The sequence below is a fragment of the Panulirus ornatus genome, chromosome 14, assembly GCF_036320965.1.
Source record: "Panulirus ornatus isolate Po-2019 chromosome 14, ASM3632096v1, whole genome shotgun sequence".
NCBI lineage: Eukaryota > Metazoa > Arthropoda > Malacostraca > Decapoda > Palinuridae > Panulirus > Panulirus ornatus.
The window spans coordinates 14,882,326-14,897,300 of record NC_092237.1 but is presented as its reverse complement, the minus strand read 5'-3'; the positions used below and the strand labels follow the sequence as shown (position 1 = coordinate 14,897,300).

The following is a 14,975-nucleotide window of genomic DNA, read 5'->3' as shown; positions in this document are numbered from 1 at the left end:
GGAGGGCTCGGGGCAGCAAAAAGCGGCTCGACCTAATTCTGCCATGACAGTAAATATTGTGATGGAGACGTGGGTGTAGGAGAAGGTGTGTAGAGTGTGGGAAATGTGTGGAGAATATGCAGGGAAGGTGCAGAGGGTGGGGAAGGTGTGGAGGGAGTGGTGAGTGGAGGGTGGCTATTTCGTAGCTAGGATTGATGGCAGCTTCGTAGTGAAGGTACTCAGTGAATACCTGAACTTCAGCGACAGCATGTAAGAGACAAGATAAGGAGAAAAAATAAGATGAACCAATAAGGACACGCGAACAGTAGCGTTTCTCCTCATTCTCACATCTCTAGTGTAAGTTACATACAGCAGTCTCTGGCGTTTCTTGACAAGTATGTGGTGTGTACTTCCCCCGTTAACTACATGGAGTTGGGAATTAGCCTAGCCTAGATTCCAGAGACCTGAACTGTTACACCGAGTTTATGAGACACTTCAGCAACGAGCTAACGAAAAACGATGGAAATTATCCATGCTACGCTTCAAACGCGCTACGAACGGGAGTATATGAAAATTCCCAACTTTTGCATCGATTTCTTGTCATGTTCCAAGTGTAAACAATTACCGGAAATTATCTGGCGATGTTGATATCTGACACAAAGAGATAGAAAGTAAAGCTTAACCTGTGGTAATAATCACAAAATTTGAGGAGGATTCCCTTAATCTCTCCTCTATGAAATGTTTTGTGTTACTGCAGCCTTCAGCAACAGCGAAGCAGAATTCTATTTCCTTATTAACTTCACTGAGTTAGCCAGAACGATGATGACGGAGGCACCAAGTATAAATTTCATGGCGAAACTATTTCAATCCTAATAAAGTCTTACTTGTTAAGTAAGGTCATGTTGGATTTAATAAAGTTACGAGACACACAAGTGAAACTCTTAGTTACAACACACTCAGAGTTTAATCTCGGTTATCTGTTTTCCAATCTGTTAGCAGATGGTATCCTGGCTTACGCAGGCAAAATAATATACACATACATAGCAAGAACGTTCCAGGAGTAGTTACACTATTATCTATACACTACAGCTGTCCTACATTCGGTTAGGAAAATTAAACCACAATTTAACAACGATTTCAATTAGGAAAACGATTTACCGCTGGAAAATATTGCATGCCACTGTTCAGCCCAACTCGAACCTTGCTCGAATTTCACTCGAAATTATCAGAACTAAAGATATTTGCCAAAATTCTGGTTTCACGAGCTCATGTTGGGAGAACTCTCCAGAATTCTGGGGCAATGATTACTGGCTGAAGTTTAGCTTGTGATTCACATGATATGGCTAATATTCTCTGGCTAAATAGAACAGTAATGGACGCAGCAGCTAATGGTGGTATGCACCGGGGCTTTGAATATATATATATATATATATATATATATATATATATATATATATATATATATATATATATATATTGGAAAGGATCACAATTTTGCGCGTGATCAAGATATTCCTATGAGTTCACGGGGAAAATGAAACACGAGAAGTTCCCAAGTGCACTTTCGTGTAATAATCACATCATCAGGGGAGACACAAGAGAGAAATATAACAGTCAGTTGATATACATCGACGAGACGAAGCTAGGACGCCATTTGCTAAACATGTTTACCAAATGGCGTCCTAGCTTCGTCTCTTCGATGTATATCAGCTGACTTATATTTCTCTCTTGTGTCTCCCCTGATGATGTGATTATTACACAAAAGTGCACTTGGGAACTTATCGTGTTTCGTTTTCCCCGTGGACTCATAGGGATATATATATATATATATATATATATATATATATATATATATATATATATATATATATATATATATATATATATATATATATATGTAAGGCATGTGTACGTGTAGGAAAGGAGGAAAGTGATTGGTTCTCAGTGAATGTAAGTTTGCGGCAGGGGTGTGTGATGTCTCCATGGTTGTTTAATTTGTTTATGGATGGGGTTGTTAGGGAGGTGAATGCAAGAGTTTTGGAAAGAGGGGCAAGTATGCAGTCTGTTGTGGATGTGAGAGCTTGGAAAGTCAGTCAGTTGTTGTTCGCTGATGATACAGCGCTGGTGGCTGATTGATGTGAGAAACTGCAAAAGCTAGTGACTGAGTTTGGTAAAGCGTGTGAAAGAAGAAAGTTGAGAGTAAATGTGAATAAGAGCAAGGTTATTAGGTACAGTAGGGTTGAGGGTCAAGTCAATTAGGACGGTAAGTTTGAATGGAGAAAAACTGAAGGAAGTGAAGTGTTTTAGATATCTGGGAGCGGATTTGGCAGCGGATGGAACCATGGAAGCGGAAGTGAATCATAGGGTGGGGGAGGGGGCGAAAATTCTGGAAGCCTTGAAGAATGTGTGGAAGTCGAGAACATTATCCCGGAAAGCAAAAATGGGTCTGTTTGAAGGAATAGTGGTTCCAACAATATTGTATGGCTGCGAGGCGTGGGCTATGGATAGAGTAAACCATGGAAAGTTCTGTGAGGCCTGGATGTGGAAAGGGAGCTGTGGTTTCGGTGAATTATTACATGACAGCTAGAGAATGAGTGTGAACGAATGGGGCCTTTGTTGTCTTTTCCTAGCGCTACCTCGCACACATGAGGGGGGAGGGGGTTGTTATTTCATGTGTGGCGGGGTGGCGATGGGAATGAATAAAGGCAGACAGTATGAATTATGTACATGTGTATATATGTATATGTCTATGTATGTGTATATATATGTGTACGTTGAGATGTATAGGTATGTATATTTGCGTGTGTGGACGTGTATGTATATACATGTGTATGTGGGTGGGTTGGGCCATTCTTTCGTCTGTTTCCTTGCACTACCTCGCTAACGCGGGAGACAGCGACAAAGCAAAATAATTAATAAAATGAATAAATAAATAAATAAATAAATATATATACATATATTTATATATATATATATATATATATATATATATATATATATATATATATATATATATATATATATATATATATAAGTGACTGACGAAGTTGGCCATCCCCAATGCGTCTGTGAAATGTCATTCTACCAACAGAGAGATGACGACCATTCTTCTTCAATTAGGTCTGCAAAATGTTGCCTCCCCAGCTTCCCTTGGGTGAGAGCCATGATAGTCCCACTGTGAAACTAAAAGTGAAACAAGCGAAAATAGATTTAACTGGAGCACAGGGGGGCAGGCTGTCACTAGGAAGAGGAGGACACATGAAACCTTAACCGTCTTTTCCCCTGCTCTATACCAAGATAACTTCCCTTACATACGGTTGTATTTGATTTCTAGTTTTTGTCTCTGGGATAACGGCAGTTTTGTACAAGGAGAAAAGATCTGCATTTCCATTTTCTTCGAGATTTTTTTAATACGAGCAACAAGGGCAATTATTTCTTGATAGTAAAACTCGTTTGTACCTATAACCTGTTGTTCGCCTTCCTGGAAAAAAAACTGAATATGCAGCAGGATCGGGAGTAACCTACTCGGCTCTATTCAGGTTGGAACTCGAGTCGAGGAAACCAGAGTTCCCCTGCTATTGTGTCTGATCGTTGTTCAAAAATCTACTGCAACAATAAGAACCAACGACTGAAGATATTTAAATTGTAGTGAACTGTCGTTTAGTTTCATGATCGATCTTGGGGTTGCTGGCCTTATATATATATATATATATATATATATATATATATATATATATATATATATATATATATATATAAACGCGGGAGACAGCGACAAAGTATAATAAAATAATAATATATATATATATATATGTCAATTTCCCGCGTTAGCTAGGTAGCGTTTAGAACAGAGGACTGGGCCTTTTTCGAATATCCTCACCTGGCCCCCTCTGTTCCTTCTTTTGGAAAATTAAAAAAAAAAAGAAAGAGAGGGGAGGATTTCCAGCCCCCCCCGCTCCCTCCCCTTTTAGTCGCCTTCTACGACACGCAGGGAATACGTGGGAAGTATTCTTAATCCCCTATCCCCAGGGATAATATATATATATATATATATATATATATATATATATATATATATATATATATATATATATATATATATATATATATGAAATGGCGACAAATGGCGAATAGTATGAAAACATATATATATATATATATATATATATATATATATATATATATATATATATATATCATACTTGACCACCTTTTCCCGCGTTGGCGAGGCAACGCCAGGAAACAGACGAAGAAAGACCCATCCACTCCATACAAATATATATACATACACACACATGACCGTGCTACTCCCGGATCTCGAGTTTGCAGCAACACATACATAAGACGATCATATAAATAATCGTTTCTCTCTTCCGACCAATATTGCCGTGACGACTTCACTCTTAAGTGCTCTGCAGTGCAAGATCAAGGAAATGAAAATGAGACAGGGACACGAGTGATTCGACGAGACGCCTTCGAGTGTAGCTGTGTTAAACGTTGCGAATCCTAGTATGGGGATGTCAAAGTTGTATATCTGATGAGACTGTATGTGATAGGATACCTGTCGCCGCTTGCTTATGGATAAAAAAAAATACATCCATATTAACCTAAGAGCAAATATATCATATTAATTGCCATGAAGTGTGTGATGCATCACCCACTGATTTTTTTCACTGAATGTGACATGAGAAATCATACGGTATTACAACTGTACCGCATGCGTGGTACTTGTAAACAAATTTGCTCGCTTAAAAAGTAATTTCTGTTATTTAGCTACTTTCATTCCTTATTCTAATGGTCTTTCTTCGTGTAATAATTATATCAAATTGGCTGTTATCGAACCCACTCTAAACAGCAACGTCATATTTACACACACTGCACAGGAAAGAAATATATACATTTTAAGTGAAGCATGAAACTCTCTTATAGATGTATCGTTTATGTGTCCTATATTTGATAAATTTTTGACTTTTCTTATTACACTATACTTTTATGACATTTATTACGCAACTTTAAGAGAGTGTTCAACACCTATTGTACCTGCACATGTATCTGTAGCGATAAGAAAATGAATATATAAAGAAAAGCATGAATAACTATATTGTAAAACCGACATAAAGGTGCACATGAATATACAAGTGCCACAAGCTTTTGCGATTACTTGAAATATGTTAGCGAACATATCAGAAAAATATCATTAATCATATAAAGTATGACAGTTTTGATAAAGAATATTTGAAGTAAAAAAAAAAAAAGTATAAGAATCGTATACAGAGAGACTAATTTCATTTTTTGCGTCACCCAAACGCGGTGAAGCGCAATCAGCTGATCGTGGCGTCAGTGTAGAAAGAAATGGCTGTGAATGAAGACTTCTGGTGTGAAATTGAGAAATTCAGGATGGATGTCCTTCGTGATTCGGAAGGATATAACCGAGGAGCAATAAACCCGATTGACAGAGAGGATAATAACAGGTAATCAACTTTGTTATTGTGTATGTCATCAATTTTGAATTCCTTTAAGAGGTCGTTGTGCCTCAGCAGGGCTTACATCCTGGTAAATTGGAATATTTGGAATCAATGAGTAGTAAATTTTACCATGCAATATTTGTGCTAAATCGGTGATTTACTACTTTAGTTATGCATCGAAACTACTATGAATATCAGATTTTTTTTTTTTCTCTTCTTCAAAGTTGTGTGTAGAGAACATTAGAGAAGTTAGGGGTGCGCGATTTTGGCCGTTATATTGTTCTCCGATATTGAAAAGAACGATAGAGGCAAGCGATATTTAAGTACCTGGGACACTGGTGTTATTTGATGTAAAAGGTTAAAAGGTTGTAAAAATTAATCACTACGCTAGAAATATACCATTACTGACATGGTCTGTGCTGGGTACGGCGTGGAAACGCTGCGTGTGGATGGTGGCGTACAAAAGCCTCTTCGTCTCTCTGTCCCCTAACATTCGTCAGTTGTTGGCACGATACATCGTCATGGATGTGTATTCATCGACAAGAATACTGAAAATGGAGATAATCTTGGCTATTCGGTCGGTAGTTTGGGCTCCAGGCTTATTTGTTAAGGTCATTAAGGCTGCCTGTCTCAAGCTACATCCACCAACCGAAAATATTTTAACCTTTAAGTGTTAAGGATGATTCAACGACCACATACACTCTCAATGTGTATGTGGCCCATGAGGTTAAGTAAAGTTTTCGTAAGTTTTGATGTTTTTTTTTTACCTGTTTCACAGACTTTTACATTAATCTATCCCGTTGTTCATGATATTCATAACCCTCACCACTACCGACATATTTGAAAATACAAAATGTCACCTAACGCACGCTCCACAATTCTTGTTCTTTAAACACTACCCCTAGCACTGTTGTTTACAGTCAAATAATATTTAAAGTAGTTTCGATGCGCAACTAACTGATTGATTACCGCTAAACCTATTAAACTACACCGAGTTCAGGAAAGTTTGTCCATTAATTACCTGTAAAACACATGTGACTGAATTTTACACAGATTTTTTTTTTCACTTAAAAAAGCAAGTACCTTCAGCAACAATCTGGAAATTTGTATATCCCAGTCAAAGTACTGAAAAAAAGAGGGTTTCAATCTAGAAACCTTGTTCCCGGTCTCCAGTTTGACAAGTGGATGTGTTGCTGTTACAAGCAGTGAGGATTTCCCCAATTACCTGCAATTTTCCGTGTCAAGGCCCTACCCCATTTGTAACCTGGATAGCCTATTAGCGCAATGCAAACAACATTGGGAGCCGTCGTGAATTTAAGAGAGGCGATTTATACAGCCTTGCAATATATTCACGCTTCCCTTACCCTCTAGAGGGATACCTAGTGAAACATGTGCTGAATGGATTGTTATAACTGGTTTCGTGATGTACTGCTGTATTCGAGCTTCAGTTGCTCTTGTAAAATTCGGTAACGTTTAGTGTTCAGGTTTTTCTTGCTTATGACGATAAATAATATTCTGACTTAAAAATACCAGGCTTAAATCATTATTACAATATGATTGGTGGACCGCACCTGAACAAAAGTTTCACAAATTATGTAATCTCTCTAACCTAATTTTTTAAAGTTAATTTAAACCTCAGAAGTCGGTTGATCTACTTTTTTTTTTACAATGTCAATATATCAACAAACACGAATTAATAACGTCCATCAAACACAAACAGCGTAAGCAATTAATTTCTTAACAATAACAGTACAGGCGTCTGTTACCAAATTTGACTTTAGACCTGTCGAAACCAAAGCTAAGTTAATTATCTTTAGAGCCACGAATGCTGAATCGTTATGATGGCACGTAAGGGTGAAAGGATATTATATTTGAACTGAGAATTCCTCTCTTCCTTCATACCAAAATAACTTTGCAGTCCTGGCCTTCGAGGCATAAGCTATATTCTGAGTTTTACAAGTCAGTATTGATCTATGTATTTACCTTAATTCGTAGCGTATGAGCTTAAGTACAAGGGTATGACCAAATTATTTTGAAGTTTTCCACAGTGAGTAGTGGTTTATGTATTGCTTTGCCATCATGCACAGTGGTAGTATATAAGTACCCTACATAATATCATCTTGGAACTTGCAACTATTTTTTTTATTTTACACTTTTTTAACTTTTTACGTAAAAGCAAGATTTAGAATTATAAAAATGTATGCTATAACCTTGTGTATTATCTTCTAGCCCCACAGCATCCTACTTAATGTCGAAAGGTATAACATTTTGTATCAAAAGTGAAATGTCATCCAAGAAATTCTTTTGTCAACATCAAAATACATTTCAATGCTGGATGAATATTTGAATTATGATGAATAATCAGGAATCAAATTTGTTTATATTCTGTTTCATTACAAGTTCTTCTCACAGCCTTAACCAAGCAGGCTACGTTATTTTCACTTTGTAAGTGTGGATGATTTCCTATACATACAGTAGGCTACTGGGTTAAGGTGGTACCCGGTTAAAGAAATTCTGCACCTTTGTGCCTGTGCTTTTAGTAGTAAGTTAACGCTGTGTTTGGAAAACGCCCCAGAGCATCTCTCTGGGGGCGTCAAGTTTAAAATAGTACAATTTAAGATTTTTAACTCGGTCAGTGTAGCTATTCAAGATGAACAAAAAGGGAAGAGATACTCCTCCAGTCTTTAAGCCATTTTATCCCTGTGCGCGTTTTGTAAGATATGTAAAGATTATGCAGACTCATCCTGGAATATGAAATAAGAAACTGATAGGTTCCGAGAACAAACTACATGCCAGACCGCACCAAACGATTAATATTACTTTTACTAAGCCTTTCTGGCCCGAAAATTATTTATCATTATTATTATTATTATTATTATTATTATTATTATTATCATCATCATCATCATTATTATTATCATTACTAGTATCATTATTATCATTCGTTGGATATAGTGAAAATAGAGTTACATGGACGAATAAATCTTAAGATAATGTGAAGTGTAAACTCGTACCTGGAAAGATGGCAAGGCTAGGCTTTCTTCTTTCGTACCTTTTCTGAGTTAAAAAAGCAAGGTTTGAAATTCTAGTTTTGAAGGAGTTAGTTAATCAGATTATCATTTTCTTAGGTAGAGAAACATTTCTGTAAGAATATCTAATGTTCGTAAGATAAGGTCGCATCATATGGGGTTTGGTACATTTTATCGCTGGTATTTATTCATTACAGGAGTTTTACACTCGTGTCGTCCAGTTTCGTAACATTGTACACACACACACACACACACACACACACACACACACACCAGCTTAAGCTAGGCACTCATTTATCGACCAGCCCAAAATGGGTTGGGTTTGGGCTGACTGCCGCGCCCACGATTCTAGCCCATGCGGGCGCAACGCTGCTGGACTCATCGCCAGTAGAGCTAACCACTAAACCATGAGGGCCCGAAGGCACGAAGTGTGATTACTATTTGTGTGTTACGGGGAGAGAGTTTTACACTCGTGCTGCCCCGTCTTTAACCTTGTTTATTTGTATCATGCATAAGCCAGATACCCATTTATAGGCCTACCCTGAGGGCAAGATGAACACCTGGGTGGGATGTATGCCGACGGCCGGGCGCAGGATTCGAAATCATGGGGTAGGCCCGTGGTGACTTCCGGTCAGTCACAATAACCGCTTTACCATGCAGGTGTTTGCATTATATATATATATATATATATATATATATATATATATATATATATATATATATATATATATATATATATATATATATATATATAAGCGTATTTTCATGTTCAAATGTTTGTTTCTTCAGAAGCCCATTTCTGGGATCTCCACCTAAATTTCTGCCCAGGTATATCATTCGTAACCTCACGCATGTCACCACGGAATAACCTCAGTCATGCTGATTAAGTAAATTATTGTGCTTAACGTATGGAGACGTTGTATCAACTCCTCAGTATGGTTGCAAGCTTATGGTGGTACGAGAATTCCCTTCGCTGGTATGGTAACATAACTGCTGTATTGATTTGACTACTGTTTAGTTTTTATCGTAAAAGAAGAGGGATATCTTGGATGCTTCAACACACACACACACACACACACACACACACACACACACATGTATTTGCATACTACATGCCCCAAACAAAGCTAGTGCAGTAAAGCAGGGGAACCCAGGAAGAGGGGACGACGTCCATTTGATCTTAAATCAACAGTTTCGCTTGGTGCAACTAGTCAAGATAAACAAGAGCAAGATCTACACTTGTAGGGATCCCATACAGAACAGAATATTGTTGACGCTGTCCAGCGTTTGATTTAGGATATGGTGACTAGGGCTGCACTGAGCTGCATTCATTGCGAAGGCATCGGGTAACAGAATAAACATTGTTTACTATCGTGCAGGCCAGGCCCATTGCGTCATCGGCCTAAGCTCCCGCTAATTTTGTAGCGATGGGTAGCTTTTCATGTGAACGCTTTCTTGCTAGAGCTCATATACTGTATTTTTCAAATTGAGGAGAACCTGTTTATAAAGTATAGAAAGGTTGTTACTTGTGTATCTCCATAATACAAGAAAATGAAAGGCGTAGATTTTCACTCCTTTAGATGTGAATATTACAAAGAGAGGCTTTCCTCACACAGGAGTAATATTACTTGGAGATTTCCAAAAGGATAACAACAAACAGTATGTAGGTTTGTGTGAGGTGCGTTCGCATCGATTTATCGGAAACGTCCGCGATTAATTGTCCTTTGTATGAATGGTTCTTGGGATTACAAAGTGGGAGTTTAGATGGGCGGAAAGATGGAGAACAAGGCGGTGCTGTAAGGAGAGAAGAAATTCATAATCATGGCTCACAAAGTAGCAAGAAAGGGTTTGGAAAGTGCGTTAGGGAAGTGTGGGATGGATTAGTGAAAAGTTTGCTGGTTCTCAAAAGCGGTACTAAATAGGTCTAAGGAGAATGAGAGAGAGAGAGAGAGAGAGAGAGAGAGAGAGAGAGAGAGAGAGAGAGAGAGAGAGAGAGAGAGAGAGAGAGTTAGGGAAGTGTGGGATGGATTAGTGAAAAGTTTGCTGGTTCTCAAAAGCGGTACTAAATAGGTCTAAGGAGAATGAGAGAGAGAGAGAGAGAGAGAGAGAGAGAGAGAGAGAGAGAGAGAGAGAGAGAGAGAGAGAGAGTTAAGGCAAAAGAGGAAAATGTTCACGGAAAACGAAATAACAGAGCGAGTCCAGCGCTTTAGAAGCAGTGAAGGGGAACCGTTGCTTGAAGGATTGTGAAGGAAGAATCATGCGTAAATACACTCTCGAGGGAGATGAGGATGAAGCAACGCTTGAAGGGGTGAACCTAACGCTTGGTGTAAAATTGGAGATGAGCTGACACTGAAGGGGAGGTTAGTGGTGAACAAAAACTTTAAGGGAGCTGTCAAGAGCAAATCGCTAGGGGAGAGAGGGGGTTTTAATGTTGAATAACGAAATTGTTGCTGAGAGTTCATGTAGAATATTATCACAGCTCCATTTTCTCCAGCAATATCGCACAGTTTAAATAATGATAATAATAAGAAAACTAATTATGAAAGTCGTAATTCACCGTGAACTCTGATTAGAAACGGAGGAGGATACGTTTGTGTGAACTAACGTATCGTTTAACGATGTAATACGCCATTACAGCAGAAACTGTTAATGTGAGACCTTTGCAGATATTACTGTTTAATTCACAATGACAGTACACACTGCTCCATGGGCATGAGGTCATTCGTTAACTATAATTGGCCATATGACTTGCAGTGTCAAGTTAGGTGTAGTGAAAGCAAGTAATTATTTCACTACAATGATTACACTCAGATTTCAGCTTCCCACGTGTTTGGTTAACGTAATAAAATTACCGTAATAAAATTCGGTCAGAAATAAGGACGGTAAATCTTTCCACGATACAGAAAATTTCGACTCAGACTCTAATCCTTTTTACATCGGTAAGACTTGATATTTCCATCATATAACGTACACAAAATGTAGGATATATCGTCAGAAAAGCGGACACATTCTAAACGCTTTTAACGTAACGGTCTTCAACTTCATCCTAACAGACTCGGGAACAAGAAGTCTTCGTTAGTATGTTGCTCGCTCACGTTCCGCTTATGTATTCATTAATTCTTCTGTAACAGAATTGTTCAATGTATATCATATGCTCCAAGGATGCGGGGAAGAATTCGGGATAAGGTGAACAAAGTCAGTGCAACAAAATGGTATTACCAGGAGCAACAGTGTATCACCGTTTACTGTTTCGAGAGCTAACTGTTGTCTTTTAGACTTCCCCTTGAATCGGGTGTTAATAGAATTATGCACTTAATTTGAAAACAAAAGAAAAAAAATGCTTCTCACAACAACTGTTGTTTTCGTCCCAGTATTCAGAGTTTTTAATTGCGGGCCACACAAATTAAACCTAGGCTGTTGCATTATATTTTATGTATGTAGTTAACACTTTTGGCATTGAATGGTTTTCCATGTGAAATATCGTGAAAGTTATTCTGATATATATATATATATATATATATATATATATATATATATATATATATATATATATATATATATATATATATATATATTTCTTTCTTTCAAACTATTCGCCATTTCCCGCATTAGCGAGGTGGCGTTAAGAACAGAGAACTGGGCCTTTGAGGGAATATCCTCACCTGGCCCCCTTCTCTGTTCCTTCTTTTGGAAAATTAAAAAAAAAAATAATGAGGGGAGGATTTCCAGCCCCCCGCTCCCTCCCCTTTTAGTCGCCTTCTACGACACGCAGGGAATACGTGGGAAGTATTCTTTCTCCCCTATCCCCAGGGATAATATATATATATATTTTTTTTTTTTCAAACTATTCGCCATTTCCCGCGTTAGCGAGGTAGCGTTAAGAACAGAGGACTGGGCCTTTTTTGGAATATCCTCACCTGGCCCCCTCTGTTCCTTCTTTTGGAAAATTAAAAAAAAAAAAAAAAAAAAAACGAGAGGGGAGGATTTCCAGCCCCCCGCTCCCTCCCCTTTTAGTCGCCTTCTACGACACGCAGGGAATACCCACACACACACACACACACACACACACACACACACACACACACACATATATATATATATATATATATATATATATATATATATATATATATATATATATTATACAAGCATTGAGTTCCCATAATATTTTCTCAAATGAGATTACCGTTTGGCATATCACGAAATCAATAGGTTTATGTTGCTGTCACAATCTTCATTTAACAGATGCCGATTCTCGTTGAGTATGGTCTCGATATTGCCCACGACACAAAGTTTCAGATGATTCTATAAATGTGTCAGGATCAACAGATCTAAGTCCTGTACAGTGTAAGCCTTCACTGTTATATGTACTGTAGGGTGCGTTGGATCAAGCATCATACGTCAACACATTACACTAAATTACGACGTGATAAAGTTGTAGTCATCTAACTTTTTGTTTAGGCGTGGAAGAGACTATTTCCCTTCCCAGTTCAATATGATTAACCCCTTGATTTCTACACGACCAGGTTTTATTTTGATAAGTGTGTTGACACACGATGTGTTTTATCTTTATCATTACATCTAAGTACTAAAAGCTTTCTTTACGTTAACTATGAGGTCTGCATTACAGTTATCATGTTGGGCAAATTTTCCTTCCAAAGTTGCTTATTTACATCAGTAGTATACTGAAAGTAGTGATACATACACAGGTAGACTTTTTGAGTCGTTTTATATTCTCAAAACCGAATGCTATCTGTGCTATTTTCAAAAAGTCTTTGTCAAGCACGTTGACAGGTGGTACCACTGCAGCAGCCTTCTCACTTTACATATATGTTATATTCTTCCCATTCATATGATGCAGTGAAGCGTAGCTATTCGTGTACTGTAATGAAATGTAGCACAATCTGCTTTTTACGTCATGTGGTGAAGCGAGCACAAACTGTGTGATATACTGAAGCGTAGCTCAAACTGCTGTTTATGTGATGGAGTGAGGCCCAGCACAAACTGGTCTGTATGTGATGAGGTATTGTAGCACAAAGTACGTTGGGCAATCAAGAGCGCTAAGAGCAGTAACACCACACTGCTGGAGGGTTACTGTGCGACACTCCTTGATCATGCCCGTCAGTGCGACCCTTGAGCACGACGGTACAAACCCACTCACACGATGGCCAGGCAACTGACCTGAACCCATAATGCTTTCGGGTCAAAAGCTAAGTCATCATACCCGTCGTGGTCAAGGGTCCTTCTGACTTGCACAAGAGGTCAAGTCTCTCATATAGACAGAACAGAAAGCGCCAGTTGGTGCTTGTGATACAGCGTACCGAGTAAATGCCACACAGCTTTTGTGACTACGCCGGCCGGGAGTGGGCTGGACGTACCAAGTCTAGTGATGTTTATTGTTTAATTGACGCCGTAACGAGAGTGCTATTTTACGGGCGATAAAAACAAGCCCTGATTTAATATCGAACTGCAGTGCTTAACCCCTTTAATTTCTTTTTATTTTCTGTGAACAGCGGTAGCATATTCTATCGTATTTTAATTACTTTATAGTTTTCACAGCAATTGGTGGCGCGACGAGGGTTTTACTGGTGTTGGAAAGTGTCCTTATTGATTGTACACGGACTGTGCCACTATTTTACCAAATGTAAACGAGCATTAAAAGCTGACCGTGTCGATATATATATATATATATATATATATATATATATATATATATATATATATATATATATATATATATAAGTTTTTGTGTAATTTTGCTCCGTCTTTGCGTGTCTTGTAAGTGTGAATGCTTTTGTGTGTGTGTGTGTGTGTGTGTGTGTGTGTGTGTGTCAGTACTATCTCCAGTCCAGCAGCATCGTACATCTACCAGCCTGATGTCAAGGGCCCTTATGATGGCTTGGTTTCGGATCAGCTTGTTAGTGTTCTTGCTTACGTATTGATCTGGCGGATTGTTGAATCAAGCTTGGATATTGAGGCTGGCAACGCTGAGTTGTATCACACATGAACATGCTTCCTAAAACTGAAAGGCTAGGGAAATCTCACTACGTTTCAGAAGGTAGTACAGCCTAACATTTTTTTTTTTTTATGATCTTTTGATTTAACTCAATTTAGCTAACACGATGGCATGAAACGACAGTTGTTTTCTGGTACAAAACGATTATTTCGCGAAGTTGCTCACAGCCGTCTTATTCAGTAATAATCAGAACAGACAACGACCTTTCACAACAAAAATTACTGAGGCATTTACAATCGCCGGTCGCATGGTGGTTTCCAGTAGCCAGTTTCCATCGACAGTCACGATCAGTTTGAACACAGTATTCGCGAGGCTAGCCGAGTCTGGCATCGTTTTGGCAAGTGTTTGTGGCTGGCAGTATTATAATCGTGGACAAAGGGAAGGCACCTTCAATCGAAAATGCAGACTTGATGAGGTCGCAACCCTAGACCTAGTCTGTGAGCTGGGAGTGATGTAACTTGATGATGTTATTTCACACTTTGTAGA

The 14,975-nt window shown here is 38.4% G+C and overlaps 1 protein-coding gene across 1 annotated transcript in view; it reads left to right on the top strand.

Moving 5' to 3' along the window:
• The first annotated feature begins 5,331 nt into the window (after nt 1-5,331).
• The window catches only part of mei-W68 (meiotic W68), a 48,547-nt gene continuing 38,903 nt past the window's right edge, over nt 5,332-14,975 (top strand). Inside the window, exon 1 of the mRNA XM_071669165.1 lies at nt 5,332-5,450. Within this exon, the coding sequence (XP_071525266.1) occupies nt 5,332-5,450 (119 nt within the window). The remainder of the gene's footprint in view (nt 5,451-14,975) is intronic.